Source organism: Trichogramma pretiosum, unplaced genomic scaffold, assembly GCF_000599845.2.
Source record: "Trichogramma pretiosum strain Unisexual culture from Peru unplaced genomic scaffold, Tpre_2.0 scaffold82, whole genome shotgun sequence".
NCBI classification, from domain to species: Eukaryota; Metazoa; Arthropoda; class Insecta; order Hymenoptera; family Trichogrammatidae; genus Trichogramma; species Trichogramma pretiosum.
Window position 1 is genome coordinate 281,317 of NW_019640889.1, and position 17,602 is coordinate 298,918.

General features: G+C 41.2%; 1 protein-coding gene across 2 annotated transcripts in view; it reads left to right on the top strand.

Annotated features, from left to right (window-relative positions):
• Positions 1-13,135, top strand: part of LOC106650130 (transcription factor mef2A-like) — a 65,977-nt gene extending 52,842 nt beyond the window's left edge. For both annotated transcript variants that reach the window (XM_014367968.2, XM_014367969.2), the window contains exons 6-7: positions 9,190-9,753; positions 9,832-13,135. In XM_014367968.2, the coding sequence (XP_014223454.1) occupies positions 9,190-9,753; positions 9,832-10,149 (882 nt within the window). In that variant the 3' untranslated portion in view covers positions 10,150-13,135. The remainder of the gene's footprint in view (positions 1-9,189; positions 9,754-9,831) is intronic.
• Positions 13,136-17,602: the final 4,467 nt, after the last annotated feature.

Below are 17,602 nucleotides of genomic sequence, written 5' to 3' on the forward strand. Positions count from 1 at the left end.
GCGAGCTCGCGAGCATACGCTATAATGTATTATAAGCGCTAACGTAGGGAAATATCATAGTGCACGCAATGCGCTTTTGCCGGCCGGTGTCGTCGACCCTCTCCTGTGCTCCGCCGCCGCGCTCACGCGCGCCCGATGCTATATGGATCGCTGTATTATACACACACACACACACACACTATCGTATAATACAGCCGCATATTATATTATACTACATAGCGATTTATAAGACCGAGCTCATGGCTCGTGTGTGAGTGCAGCAACTTTTGCTCGCACGTATAAAGTGCGGAGCAGCTACATTTATGCGCGAGCCTATGCATCGAATAGCGATCGCTTTTAGATGCATAAACTTTCTCCGAGTTATTCGGATATGTGTGTGTATGCACGTAAGTGTGTGCACACTTACCGATCGTTGCTCTCTTGCAGCGAGCTCGTACTCTCTCGCGCCGCCGCTGCTGCTGCTGCTGCTGCGCAAAATATTATATTTATATGTACGTTTGTGTATACAATTATATACCTCTTACGATTGTATGCGAGGCTCATCGAACGCGGAAAAGTTTTTTAATCTTTCTTCTTTCGCTCTCTCTTGGAATCGAAGCGGCAGCGGCAATTGCCGATTCGCTATATAAGCCGAACTGCATCATAAACATCGTTTTGTATGAAACATACGTGCGCTACGTCGACGCAGTGGATCAAATATTATTTATTGATTGACAAAACAGCCCGGCATGAGTGCATGTGTGCGCGCGCTCGCGAGTTCGTAATCGACAACTTTGTCAAGTCACGTACAGTTGCATTGTCCGTCAGTGTGATTATGTGTGCATGTAAATGTGTTTTTGCGAGGCGACGAAATTGCAAATCGCGAGCTCGCACGGAATAATATTTGATAAAACATTAAGAGGAGCTTTTTTTTCTTTTCTTTTCTTCGTTCAGCTGCATATAATAAATGTTGATCACGCGGCTACCGTGACATTATATTATATACACATACTGTGCAGCAGCTACAACGTGTATTATCGTTATTATATTATTATTATTATTTAAAAAACATCAGACGCGAGCTATCGAAGCGATCCGAGAGCGAGAAAAGCGCAGCGCGCGTATGATACACACACGTATACACACATCTATACTACGCTGCGCACTCACAAAAACTGGGTGCATTGGTCGACCTTGCCGCGCGCTCCAGCTATATAGCAGCCGATCGGCCGAGCACCTCTCTTCTTTCTTTCTCTTTCTGCGGATACGCAAACACACTTATGTACCGATCACGTACACACAGTCAAGAGAGAGAAACAGAGAGAGTCGGTGCACTGGCCTGTACACACTCAACACGCACGCACACACACACACATACGCACTCGGCTGCAACCTGCGCGTTCGGCTCCGATATATATAGGTGCACGTATATTTATATATGTACAAACGCGCGTGTGCGTTTGTATACACAAAACAGATTTTTAGGCCCGATAAAATAAATCCATTGTGTCGAGAGTGTGTACAGTATAATATATAAAAGCAGCGAGCGGTGGCGGTGGCGGCGGCGGCGCACATTCACAGCATCGACGCGATGGGCGTGAATTCATAATTATCAATCTATTGTAATTTGTTACTCTCAACAAAGAGGTAGTCATATGATATAGGTAGTATACAAGTATATAGCAGGCGCGCGTACAGCTGCACCGGGAGTCCGTGTGTAGGTGTAATGACGCGTACATAATATGACGTATACGAGGCCGATTTTTCGTGAAATCGAACGGGGCCAAATGATGCGAATTTTTTATGCCCGCGCGAGAAACTCCGTGTCATACGTGTCGTCAAATTTTATTAGAATTTTCGGCAGCTATTTCTCGCTGCGTTGCCACTTTTTCGACGCTTTTTGACGCGGCCAATACGCGCCAGAGCGAGAGAAAGAAAGAGACAGACAGCGAGCCGGCATGCCGCAGTAGCAGCAGCAGCAACTAGCTCGCTCGCACTCGCGCGCGTTCTTGCACTCTCGCACAAGAACAAAGAAACGCGTCGATGCGTTCCCTTCTCCCTCTCACTCTCACCCTCTCGTTCTCCTATAATACATCCTATACTATAAATGCAGCTGTGCATATGAATACGACGATATTATTACATGCATACGCGCTCGAAATCGCGTCAAAAATATAATGAGCGCACTTATCCGCGTGTTGAGCCGCGCGGCTCAAATATAAATGCACACACACACACACACACACACACAAGAAGTGTATGTAAGAGAGAAGGAGCAAATACGCGACGTTGCGAAGCGGAGAGCGGCGCGGCGCGCGTGACAGCTCGCATGCCGGCAATCGGCGGCCGGCATTACACAGTATAGCGTATACATAAGGTATACAAACATACGGGAGAGTTTCGTCACGACAATTAAAGGTCCCAATAGGAAATTTAATATTATGTAAACACAAGCGCGATAGATACAAACACAGAGCGTTGCGCTCGCGAGAGAGAGACAGGCGGAGGGGGGAAGGGGAGCCCTTTAAATTACACACATACACTGCGAGATAGAGAGAGAAAGAGAGCAAGCGAGCGCGAGAGAGTAAGGCAGAGCAAGAGACGGAGCATAGAGCAGGTCAATGTCCGACCCTCACCACTACGCTTCTCTCTCTGTGTATACGACCACCATAGGCAGTGCCGTCGCTTTTGCTGCCGCTGCTGCTCTTCTTCTGCTTTTCTCTGTCTCTCTGTCTCTTTCTCAACACATGATCGTCGTCGCAACGTATACATGTGTAGATGGTATAATACACATACACGACTTCTATATGTATTTTCTCGTACATCTTAGTGTACGTGAACTGCGTGTCCGAATAGGCAATATATACGACTTGACTACGAGCAGCAGCAACAGCAGCAGCAGCAGCAGCAGTTGTAGTAGTGGTAGTAGCACGACGCCGGTTTGTTTTGGTTCTCCGGGCGTTACCCCTGTCTCTCTCCCCTCGCTCGGCTTGGCTTGCTTGCCGCGGCGTAGTATATATCCCTCCGCGCACGAAAGATGCACCAACGATGGATTTGTATGTATGTATGTGTGCCTGTATATACCTGTATATCTTGTGTTGCAATGTACCATACCCACACTCGCGCACACGAGCTACAGCATACATATACAGGCACGAGGGAGGACAATTGTGTTGTTGTTGTTGTTGTTGTACGATCCTCGGCAGTTATTATTATACGTATAGGTGCACGCTGTATAAGGCTGCAGGCTATCACCTATACCTACATCTAGTTTGCCGTTTTCTTTGTTTCAAAACGTGGATAGGTCTCCCATGTACACGCTATAGTTGCAGTACGCCGCGAGAGAGTGCGACGACTCTCCCTACTTTCGCGCGTGGCTCTACTATCCCATGCCTACCTCCGCATATACCTACTACGTCTCTCTCTCTCTTTCTCTCTGTGGGCTGCACGCGAGCCTGCCAGTTTGTGCTGCTGCCACTGCTGCATTCACCGTTTCTCCATATTATTGTGCGCAGTACTCGCCGGTAAAGCTTGCCTACACACGTATACTCCAATGTATTCGTCTGTGTGTAGTGCCTATGGTGTTGCACTGCTGCAGTGGGGTGTCGATCTGCTGCTGTTATGGAGAGGCAGTAATGGTGGCAGCGCTGATGGTGGTGGTGGTGGTGGTGGTGGTGGCAGTGGTGGTGGTATAGCTCCGGTTGCGCCGGCAGAGGAGAACACGTGCATCCTATACTATCCAGATACCGGTTTGCGCGCGAATACACATAAACATGCACTCACACGTACGCGCAAAAGTATAAATGCGCGCTTAAGCACTTCTTTGGGTTTTACCTTGAAAAAAAAAAATCGACAAAGACTCGGGTCTTCGTCGTCATCTCGTCCTTCTCTCTCTCGCTCGTCGTCGTAGAGTCGACCGATCTCGTCTTTGTATTTATGTATATGGATATATAAGCTATGCGTGTTGCTACGTAAAATACGTATCATTGACGCGCGACGGCGACGAATCGTCGCCTTTCTCTGTCTCTCTCTCTCTCGTCGAACGAGGTAGAGATTTTTTTGTGCCCCAGAGCGCGAGGCGATTTATGAATCTCGAGAGAGCTTAACGCGAACAAACGAGTCACTCTCCCACCGCTACCCCCGCGCGCAGACGACGAGCGAGTATAGATCGTAAACAAAGGACAAAAGACGACAATTTTTGCCTGGCCCGACACGATGGTAATTCGTCATCTTTTGCAAAATACATATCGTAAAAAAAAGAAGAGCCGAGCTTAGGATATGACGCATCGTAGTCATCGATCGCTCGGGCTACAGCGAGAAAAAAAAATGAAGAAAGAAAGAAATAAAAGGAAGCAAGCGAGCGAGCGAGCGAGTTTCGGAGTGCTCCGAAAAGGAGCCCGAGTAACCGAAAATCTAACTGCGCAGTTTGTACAGCGCGCCTACTATATACAGGCATAGTCGCACATACACGGTGCACATAGACAGACATGCGTTTATAATCCATGTACGCGTTCGAACACATAGGAGCGCACCCGCGCACCGGCAGATCACAGTAGCAGCTCGGCTCGGTGCTCCTATATATGTGTGTGTGTGTGCACCGTGCGGCAGTTCGGGCTGTTGGCAACGTTGTATTATATATATATTCTACGTCGTATATAGATACGTAAGATACGCTGCGTGTATACATATACGTGTGTGTATGACGTGCGCTCGCGCACATGTGAGCGTAATGTGTGTACATATACATGTAGAGTACGCCGGCCGGTACGTCTATCCCCACTCCGACTCCGAACACCAAGCACGTGTACACACAACACAGTCGGTTCGGAGCACGGCTCGGCGGCCGCTGTGTATACATGTTCGGTGTGTGTATGTATCACATCGTCGAGGCGCAGAAAGAGAGTCACGAAGAAGCCGGCAACCCCGCCGTATAATGTAGCTCGGTGCCTGCTTGCCTGCTGCTGTTGCTCTCTTGTTGTATGTGTTGCACGCCACCAACACACACACAAACAAACACACATGTATGTAGAGGAGAGCAACTCGACGGCATAACTGCGCAGTTTAGTCAGATTATCGCGCCGGCTGCATTATTTGTTGCATATATAATACGTGTGACTGTGTATATAAAAAAAAACGAGCAGCGAATCAACATTGTGTGCAGTGTATAGCCGCAGCAGCGAGAGCACGCGCGGCGACAAAGACCGAATAACAATAACAAAAAAATGAATATGCAAATTCGATCCATGGCTGGCTGAGCTCGCGCCCGCGCGCGCGTGATCCTTACACATATATTTGTAATGTAATCATCGGTTTGTACTGTGCACACTCGCATACTACCTACATTGCACCGAAGCACGTATATATGCTCGGCAAGCTCGTTCTCTCTGCATAATGTGTGCGCGCACACACGAGAAAGTGCGATGCGTGAGTAAAAGAGTACGCTGCGTTCGACACATCTGCGTGATTAAGTAGCGCGTAGTTGCGCCTGGACACGCGATCATCCGCCGCCGCCGCCGTCGTCGTCGACGTCTCGCTGCAGTGCAGCTCTCTCACGGCTCGCTACAGTCCTTTGTGAATGTGCGGGCATTATGAGCGGAGTTCTACATGTGTGTTACGAGCGAGGGCTGAAATAATTTCTTTTTCCTCGCCAATTGCATATATCATACACACGCGCACATACACACACATAGACATAGGGTAGCTGATAGGCTCACGCGCGTATAACAATCTAGAAAATGATACGCTATAGCTGTGTGCCGCTGCGAGTTCGTAACGTGCGCCCGAGCTACGATCCGAGCACACCGCGAGAGGAGGAGAGAATCAAAAGGAGAGAGAGAGGAGAGGAGAGAGTAGAAGGAACGGAGCAAAGCAAAAAAGAGGAGGACGTACACTTTGTGTGCTATGTGCTATGTGTGTGTGTGCATGTATGCGCAGCACGGGGAAAGGGAAAAAGAGCTACACACGCGTCGCGGCATATATCTATGTGGATATGTGTATAAAGCCCATAAAGGTCTCTGACCTCTAACTTTGCCGAGTCGAGCCGGCGAGTAGTTTATGCCGCATCCTATCTCCCGGCCGCGTTTATTATACACGGACTATCACGCATCGTCGTCGTACGTCGTCCGCCCCTGCGCACGTATACGTGTCAAACATCGAAATATCTTCCCAAACTTCTCGCGGCCAATTAAACTTTGATAATACAGAGAGCAGCTTCGTATCTCTCGTCCTTTATACATTGGAATGGGTGACGAATCGATGATCGATGTACTTTCGGGCGGCCAAGTTTACGTGTACGCAAATATTATACATTGCGCACTTAAAATCAGCTGCTCGCGTACAGCGCGAGGGACACGCACATAATGTGTGCACATACGTACACGAGACGATTTTTTGCCGCCTTCACTGCCGCTTCTGTGCGTACGACGCACTTGTCGCGAGATGAAAGTGCCGCGCATAGCCGCAGCCGCGTCCACGAGTGCATAGTGCACTCGGCATATGTATACAACGTTGCTCGCTCATAAACATACACACACACACACACGAGCACGCATAACACGCAAGTGATATACAAGCGATTGACTCGTACTACTGATATTCCGCTTCTCGTAGCAGCAGCAGCACATAGCAACGCTGCTCCTCGCTTTATCGTGCTCTTTCTCTTTCTCTCTCTTTCTCTGTTATTATACTGCCATGTATACATACAGACGCGTGCACACACCTATATATATGTGTGTATACGGGGGACTTAGTACACCAGTATGAGAGAGGTTATTGACTCTTGCATGGAGATGGCTTACATACAGCACGGCAGCAGCAGCAGCGCAGCACGCAACTCGGTGCGCGTCGATGTTTGTGTACATACAAACAGCATATGACAGCGGCGCAACAGCAGCGCCATCTTCGCCGCGCCGCGTTTGTATACAAACAAAACTTTGACAGCCGCACGGGCTCTTTAAAGCCTTATGTACGACGGACAGTCGGCGTCTAACGTTTTTTAAACGCCAAAGAGTACACCTATACCGATGGTATCCTTCTTTTTTTGTCCGCGTCAATATGGATTCCACATTTGTTAGTAGTAATGGTACGTAAAATCGGCCGAGCGTCGGACGACCTATTTGTGCACGGAGGCGTGCGTGGGTGTGCGGGAGAAAGAAGAACGAGAGCGAGCGAGAGAGAGAGAGATAATACATCGCCGCGATACCTAACGCGCGATTAGCACGACACGCGCGGCCGTCGTCGTCGCGCTGCGACGCTCTTTTCCTACTTTTCGTTCGGAGAAATTTAAAGAGCCGCTGCCGGCCTATGCACTTGTTTAAAAGCAGCAGCAGCAACGAGAGCACGAGCGCGGTAGATAAAAACCGCGTGTGTGTGCGGAGGACTCGACGCGTAGTGCGGTGCAACGATGCGCGCGCGATCTCGTGTCATCGCATCGACGAGCTGCATGATGGCACGAGGCACGAACGCGAATTTTTTTATCGTGCGTCGTGCGCGCTCGCTGAACAGAAGGAATTCGTAGCTGGAAGGCTCGTTCGTTCGCGCAATGTGTCATCGCCTTGTAGCATTTTTAACGCCGCCCGAGATAATAAAAAAATACACGAACGCGGATTTTTCGCCGATTGTGAAGTTTTTTCTCCATCTCTTTATTTCTTTGTTTCGGAGCTTCGTCATGCTCGCAACTCCGATTTGAGATTCGACGACGCCGAAAACGAACGCAGTCTCTTGGTAGTTGTTATGAATTCACCTCTTTCTCTGTTCGATCAATAAGCACGTGGTTGTTAGCGTGTTTTGGCTCCTGTTTACGTATGCATCCTTATTCACACACATGCGCACATAGACACATAAACAACCTTTGGAAGTTCATTATGCCTATGCGACGTATAGAGTCGAGTGCGCGACTTGATATAGATTCGCCCGGGCATCGATGTGTGTATGTATGTCTGTCTGTGTGTGTTATGATGCCGGATGCCGCCATATACACTCACAACACGCAACTTGCTAGAGCCCCATGGATGTAAACAAAGAAGCGTGCGCTGCGCGCGCACGACTTTCCCTCACCCGCAGCAGTGGAGCAGCTCTGGTATGGTTACCTTATACCTTCTCTGCGCCAGTAGCGACAGCAACGCGGTTTCCCCGGAACATCGATTTTCGTGCAGGGCACCTATACAGAGATACACGCGTTCACGGTACGATCCACCTCTAGGTACCTACTATGTGGGCTAGCTATGTTAACGTGTGTGTGTGTGTGTGTGCGAGCGAGCGCGCGCTCACCTTCGGTTGCACATTTTGCGGAATTTTGCGCCAGGCTTTGTTCCGACCGTGTAAACGTATGTAAAACTTTACGAACGAGAGAGAAAGAGAGGGACGAAGCTTTATTGCACATTGTGCGGGAGGAAATTAACGAAATCGTAAAATTGAGCCTTGAATGACGCAAATTGATTTCAGGATTACGCTTATTGCGCATTTATCTATATACGCGCGCACGCTCGGCATCATGGGCGCGCGCGCATACACACACTTTCGAATTCCCCTCCACTTTTCATGCTCGCCATGAGACGCGCGAGTCGTTCTACTTAGCGCTTCGCGTTCTGTTATTGCGTGTATATTTTAGGTCTTTTTGTATGTGTATGTGTGTGTGTTTATATCGTTTACGCGCGCACTCGCGCGAATAACGCTACACGGACGCGCAATTAAATCATCTTTAAATTAAAAAAAAAAAAAAAAAAAAACACCTCATTTAGTGTCCCCGTTAACTCGAGATCATTAATTAAGCGATCTTGAGCGCGATGACAATTGCGAGGCGTCATTAATGCGTTTTATTTTTAAAAATTCCTCTCGACTTTTTTCCTTCTTTTAATTTCGAGGGACAATATCAACGCCGCCAGATTTATTCAGCTCGAAATTTACATGATTACGAGTGTCCTCGTTGATGGGTCGCAGAGAGTTTATGAAATCGCACGATTCGCGCGACAATTTATGCACGCACGCAACGACGCAAATCGATCGAGTTTGCGCTGATTCGAAATTTCACGCCGCGTTACAATGTTTATGCATCGACACGTTTCGGGCGCGCAATCCTTGCCCGATGTATTCGCTTCGTATTTGCGCTTTTCAAATCCCATAAAATATGCACGCAAACACAATGATATAAACTATCGAAAAAGATATACGAATAAATTAATCAATGTTTCTTACCTCTTTTGCTTTTTACAGAAAAACGGAATAGTCTACAAATGCACATGGCGCGACGACAATTCGCGACAGAACTCGCGCTCGTGCGGCCACGTAGCCGACACCTGGGACCAGGTGGCCGACCACGTGTTCCGCCAGCATCTGCAGCGCAGCCGCTCGTCGTCCTTCGAGGACGAGGAGGACGAGGTGGATTTCTACATCGACGAGATGGTCAAGCCGGCCTGCTCGCCGCCGACCAAATCGCACTGGGACATGGTGAGGCCGAGGACCGAGGACCCCGAGTACCAGAAGCAGCTGCGCCTGACAGCGGCCGCCAACGCCGCCAACGCCGCCTCCGTGGCCCATCTGCATCACAACTACAACAACAATTACCATCAGCATCATCATCATCAGCAGCAACAACAGCAGCATCACCAGCAGCAGCAACACCACCATCAGCAGCAACAGCATCAGCACAATCAGTTCAATCACCAGCAGCATCAGCAACAGCAGCACCAGGTCCATCACACGAGCAACAATCAAGTTGCCACCGTAGCTGCCGTCAATTCTCAAAATATCGACATCATGCGCGACGTTTACACAGTGGTGAGTTATCCCTCGTTGATATTTCGCGATCGATCGCGCGCAACGACTCATGTTTTTCACAATAATCCGATTTTCCAGCCAAGCCAAGCAAACGGCGCAGCGGTGGGCAAGCAGTTCAAGGTGAGCCCCGCGACAGCGGGCACGGGAGGAGCGCAGGTGGCGACTTCGAGCCCGAACGCCCAAGCAGCGGTGGCGGCCACCCCGCGTCCACTGCAGGCACACAACAGCTCTGCGAACATCAGCTTGGTGACGGTGTCGCTGGGCAAGATGCCGCACTCGCCCCGTCGCGTCCGCGGCGAGACGAAGAAGTGCCGCAAGGTCTACGGCATGGAGCACAAGGATCTCTGGTGCACGCAGTGCAAGTGGAAGAAGGCCTGCACGCGCTTCAACGACTAGGTCAGGCCAAGCGGGCTCGTGAGCCGCGCGGGTCCGTCCTCGGCCAGGTTGATGCAACACAATAATAATCACAATAATCAGCATCGGGACAATGCGAGCGGCGGCGGTGCTGCTGCCGCAACCCAGCAAAGATCGACTGCGCAGCAACAGCAGCAGCAGCTCGTCATCACGGCGGCCAACTGCCACCGTGCCGATAACGATTATACCTCTCAACGGCAATGCACAAATCTTAGCTATTAAATTGCATGATGATCGCAATCGTTGCGTCGTATCGAACATGCATGAACGTATAGTAAAAAGGCAAAACAAAGAGGCATAAATGCAGCAGCAGCGATGAGATACATCGAGTGCCTCTGGCTTGCGCGCTATATGGTGCTCGATCTGCTCCTCGATCGACCTGTCAAGTCTCGACTTCTCTCTCTTTCTCTACTTTTTAATTTTTTTAGTTTAAATATGATTTTTACATGGATATTATTACACTTAATTATTACGTTGTTAATTTTTTTAGAACAAACATAATGCATAGATTCGCGCATATTTTACGCATATAACAGAGTCGTACATGCCATCTAGTGTGCGCGTGTGCGCACTCGCAGCCGTTTTTATCTATATCTATATACTCTTAACAATAAATGTGTACGGCATATTTTGTGCGTACTCTTTTTCTCTCTCTCGTACACTTGCGTACGTATGTTCGTGTGCACTCATCGTGTCACGATACGTATCTCTCTCGTACCATACATTTATTCTGAATTGTAGACAAAACGTGCGACGACAACAATGCAAACTACGCACGAGGGAGAGAAAGGAGAAAGGAGAAAGGAGGAAGAGCCAAAGAGAAAGAGAGAGAAAAACAGGAAGAAATCGGCGTACAAGGCGAGCACGGGGAATTTGCGATTTCGACGATCGGCTAACGGCGATTAACGTCCTCGTCGACGGCTAATTATAGAGAATAGATAATTCTATATAGATCGCATTCAATTAGCGAATCGAGAAAGGAGGACAAAGTATAAGAAAAAAAAATGAAAATAAACGCGCGTACGTGTCTGACGGAGACCTCTCGTAAATGTGTAAGGAACAAACATACCTACGTATATAGCAAATTATTGTCTTTAAAATAGTTGTGTAAGATATTAGCAAAGACTCGCACACATGCATACACACAGACACACATAAACATACGCAGACATATATAATACAGAGACTCGAACTAAGGATGACATAAATAAAGCCACCCACACATACATGCTCTGTACTTCTTTAACGAAATATCTCTCACTGCTAATGCAAAAATGCGGGTGTATATAATAAATATAATAAATAAACTGACCATGAACTCGCGCACACATACATACACACATTATAATTATACATACACAAAATGTGCACAGAGATAATATGCAAAAATGTTACCGATCTCATGACAGATCGACGTTTAGCTGGCGGATGTACGTGTACATAAGATTAATTAGATGAATTATCATGATTATATGCATACACGCATAATCGAGAATGCGCATAGTAAATATATGACGCGTCCGAAGCAATGAATTATATATATACAAAAATGATATGTTATATTAGGAAAATATATGAAAGGGTTGGTGCTTATCTAACCTTTTCCTTTTGCTCTGTCCGCGTCGCGCGTAAAATACTATTGACAAATTTCACCAAGATTATATATATACATAAACAAATTGGATATTATGATAATATACATATATATGAATTATAATAATATTAAATCTATATAAATGAATTCAAGAAGATGGAATATATATGCAAATATCGTAGTTAGAGCAAAGTTTACGAAAAAAAAACATTAAAGTATATATACCAATAACAAGATTATGTATATGTATACAGGTGATCGTCAGCCAGTCCGAAAGCTCGATAATTAAGTAATAAAAATATTAGAGAATCATTTTACGAGCCCTCGGCTGGCTGACGAGGCATCGCGTCGTTTATAAACAAAACTCCACACAAGGTTCCTCACGCGAATCTTGTGTCTAGATTAATTAAGTTAAATAAATATATTATATAAATTAAAGATGAATATATGAGAGAAAATGAAAAAGTGACGTATATATATACATATATATATATGAAAAATATAAAGCAATTATGTGATATTAAATTGTAATTTAAATCGGAGAGACTCCCTTAAAAAACGACACTCCAAATTTCCATCTGCCAACTGACTTTACTGCTGGCGAGGGAATGGGTGTACGAGAGGGATACCGCGTCATTATTATTCGATACAACAAAAATTGCAATAACCGATACAAAAATACGATTTGTAAATGTATTAAGAAAAAAGCGAAGGAATCGAACTCGTTAGAAAAAAGTAAAACAAAATGGACAGTATAGAGTACATAATATATCAGGCAACGAGACGAGCTTAAAGAAAAAACTAATAACGAAGACGATCATTGATTTTAATTGTACAGAAAGACAAATTGTGAAAGGATTCCAAGATCGATAAATAACACCAAACAAACGCATAACTGCCAGATACAGCGTGAAAAGTTGATTATTGTTGCGAGAGTATAATATGCAAAGAAAAAGGAAGATAAAAAGTCGGTCGTTGTTTATTATCGATTATAATAATTAATACGTTGTATACTGTATATTATATATATATTGTTCATATTTTATTTGAGGTTTCCTGAGAACCGCGCGTCACTCTCAGTTTTAATAATTTTTCCCTTAGTATATATATATGATACTTATAATAAATAAGTATAAATATATATATATGCTAGTTATTATTAGAAGAAAGAATAAAGCATACGTAAAATATATATGAATCTATACTGCAAACATAAACCTGTATTTGTAAACTTGAATGAATGTGATGATTAAACTAATAGCATAAATGATAATCATAAAATCGCGAGAATACGAAAAAGTTACATTAAAATAATGTTTCATAAAATCTAATTTTAGAAAGATATTATATACATAATAAATAAATAAATATATATGAATAATAAAAAAAATCATAACGTACTACACACATTCACGACATATAAATATATATATAGATATATATGTAAACGAGAAATTGTTTAAATGTAACCAGGCCTTGGTATTCGATGAGTGTACAAAGCAAAACAAACGGAAAACTTTAAATGAATTTTTTTAACGCAAAGTCTCGATAAACATCTCCAAATCTTATGATACATTATGTATATATGTGAATGAAGAGTACGTGTATGCATATAAGCTCTTAAAAGATGAAAAGGAATGCTCGTCGAGATTTTTCGCCTCTCGAAAGGACTCGAATCGATTATTCGAGACGATTACGTATCGCGATAAATATGATTATGTACATTATATTATGATTGTTATAAATCATTTTTTTTAAACGATATATATTTATTGTGCGGTGCAACTGCAGATAATACACGCATTATATGAGTTTTGTTCTCCTGGGCTCTTGAAATAACGAACGCTTCCTCCCTCGTGATTAGACGTAAGAAAAAAATATGATTCTTTCGTCAAAATTCATTAATTGAGAAGTGACTGTGCACACAATCACGGCAGAATAAATTAGATTTTTATTGAATTTTATTTTTTAAGCAATGCCACCTTTTGTATTCGTATGGACGTTATGATTTGAACAAATATTAATTACGTGATTGCTGTATTTTAATGTTTAAAAAAATTGTTTAACTGTTTTTATCGTGCTAATTATTTAATTTTTTTTTATAAGATTAAACCGAGAAATATCAAGTCTTCTTTAATTGGAAATGTGTATTTCGATGTGACTGAATAGAAAATGCGTTAAAACCAAGTGATTTTTTTCATCGTTATGTCACAAGGTACGCAGGAATTTACTTCTGAGATTTTTACATAATAATTATCATGTAGTTTCTACAGCTACTTCTTAACAAACAAGAAAACACTTTGATTTTTGGGCAATACTAAAAGAATTCGAGTGCCGAGGGAGAATGCAGTGATTAGTATTATTAAGTCTAGAGCAAAAGAGAACAAAAGCCACGAATGAAAAGTATGAAAAAAAATTAAATTTTAATTGGCGATGGTGAGAGTCAATGCAATTGTCGCCCTTCATCATTTGTCTATCGATTCGGATTTATTGTACATTGTTTTTTTTATTGTTAAATCGCTAATGCAACTATATCAATGCAAATTCTTTTATTGTTGATGGAAAAATATAATGAGATGGTCGTTTATAAAATATGATTCAAATAATAGAATTCATATAATTAGTTAATTAATTAAATATCATTGTATTGTGCAAATCTTGTGCTTAATCAAAATGTCTCATTTAATTTGATGATACCTTGATGGCCTGGATATATATTATATATAATATATAATATATAATATAAATACCAAACCGATCTCATATTAATTGTAATGGAAAGACAACTTTTTAATTGCAAATTTTTAAACCATAACAATGTATGGTCGACCTCAACTGTTCTACAAGTCATTCGGGAATAGAATCATGGAATCGATACACACTGCCCGTTTCTCGCCAAAATTTAACAAGTTGAAAAAAAACACAATTTTCATGCAATGAGAAATAATTTAAATATACTTTGATTGTAACATATAAATTTTTAAGATTTTTACAAACATATTTATTTTTACTTGGTCTGTTAAAAAATGACACGGCCCTCATTTTTTTTCATCAATTTTTATATATGTCATAGTGCAATAAAATACAGGTGGGACGCGGCTAAAACTTCGATGTTTGGAAAGATGTTACGTTTAATATTTTGAAATAAAAAAATGAATGTTGTATATTCTTCCAATACTCTTTCGACTTGATTACAGAAAGAACAAAGTTTTTGTGGTCGACCATAACATATATAAACATATTATTACGATTATTATTATATTATCATTGGATTAATATTATTATCATGATTATTATTATTATTATTATTACATCATTATTATTATTACTATTATTACATTATAAAAATATTATTATTGAATTATTATATTATTACATTATTATTCTTATGATTATTATTATTACAATTATTATTAAACATGATTATTAAATATTATTTAATCGTAGTATTCATTTTCTTTTTCTTATCATGATTATTTTAACATCTTAACAAAAATAATATTAATTTTTATTACACGGACAGATTTCACAATAAAATTAAAAATATATTCAACTAGAGTAAATAATAACATTACTTCTGAAATGCATGCCAAAATTTTTGCATCAAAGATCATTTCTATTACATATGATATAAGACAACCCTATTTGGTCGCCGACAAATACTCAAATAGACAAATTGAAAAAAAAAAAACTATACTGATGATGATGGTGCTATAAAGTTATTGTAATCAAAATAAATCTGTACACTCGTAACGTACGTGATTTTTTTTTGAGATAAAAAATATTATCCAATCATGCATCATGGCGCGTAGTGAATAAAAATTGCGCATAGTGAAAATAACAGCCATAAAATAAAGTAAATCTATATTATAGAGAGGTACTTCACGAAAAAGTTGAAAACCCCAATTTTACGACGAATACAAAATATCTTTTGATGATCTCGACATTTTGGCGATGAACAAAATGACGATGCAAGCTCTCGCGATAACAGGCGATGAGTGTGGACGAACAATTACGAATACGAAATGGAATCAATAATAAATACGTATTAAATAAAAAAAAAGTATATAATTCTATAAAAAACATAAGAAAAGCATACACAAAAAAGTAGAATGGTAAATTGTAATAACTATAAACTTTAATTTTGATAATTTTCTGTTGCTGATATGATAAAAAGAATTTCTGCGGCTAAAATACTAAATAGTGCTTGTTCAGATGCTTTATAATAAATACATTCGGGAGACGACATTTTAGCCGCATGTGTAATATATACATTCCTGCCATAAGCTCCAAAGCAAGAACAGAAATTAAAAAACATAAACAATTCACAAATAAATACGGTATAATCACTATACACAACTAATATACATATAGATATAAATTCTTATTCTGTATAGCAATACTACGATGCAAAGTCTTGTTTATGTGAAAAAAATTAATAAAGCAGTACAATCTTCCAATACGTTGTAAATATAAACAATATATTCCCGATAACTCACAGTACCTATACTATAATTGCATAGTTTTTACAAAAAAAACAAAGCCCGGAAGATCCATAAGGAAAAATGTGTGTTATACATGAGATTCGACTCTGCATCCATATTTTTTTATTCTAATGGGGTGAACAAATTGAACAAAAAATCCATATACAAACTTTTACTATGCAAGCATTCAAGATTCGACCCTAATGTAAATTGGATAAAAAAAAATTTTTTTGCTTATATTATATTTTCGAATAATGTCGATCGATGCTTAACTGCTGTACATTAAATGCGTTGTGTAATTTAGTAAAGTTAAATAAAAAAAGGCACACACCATGCAGCCCATAATGCGAAAAATATTGATATTGTATAGATACAAGAAAATTTCGCAATAAATTATAAGTATTTTAAAAATAATTATATATATATAATATATATTCATAAAAAAATACATTATATATACGTATTTAATCGAGAAACGAAAGGTGTAAAATATGTGGAAAAAGTCTGGTAAATAAAAGCGATGACGCCCGACTCGTGAAATTAATACTGTATACAATTTTATTAGGCAAAAAAAAAATCAATAAAACAATTGCGATGATTATTGGTAAAAAAAAAACTATTTTTGCTCCCGATATATATTTAAGAATTTACCCGACTTTTTCCAATGAGAAACTGTACATAAAAATATTATCTAACTGAACGAAAAAGGCCCGATCAGCACTGAAAGTACCGAAAAGTACCGAATATAAATATATTTTTTTCGTTGACCACATCTGTATTTAACGATGTAATAATGATACAGGATGATATTTTTCACACACAGGCTATAATATAAAAATTGCGAAAAAAAACTACCAAAAAAAATGAAGACACAATGACACTTGTTTCAAGTGCAATTTGCAGCTGTGATATATGATAAAAAAACTTCTTATGATATCTTATATATGAAAAACAAAAATGAGGAAAATATACTTTGGCATTTCATATCACTGAAATGATAATTGTGATTCGTGATATATATCAATGATATATGAAAAATATATATATACCAATGAAGATTGTCTCTATGTTGTGAACAATATGTCATGCAGCATCTTAACAAAAAGCATTAATTGACAAAAAAAATAATTTTTGTGGGCAATGCTGATGATAAGTAATATCGGTTCCAATCATTTGTTGTGTTAAGAATGAACGCAAGTAATGGACAAAGAGAAATTTTGTTTTTCTGACTGATATTATTATTGTAATACTATGATTCCGACGCAGGAAAAAAATGATAAAAAGAAACAATTATTCTACTAAAACTAAGAAACGAATTCAAAGTTTTATTTAAAATGCATATAGTAAAAAGTCCTCA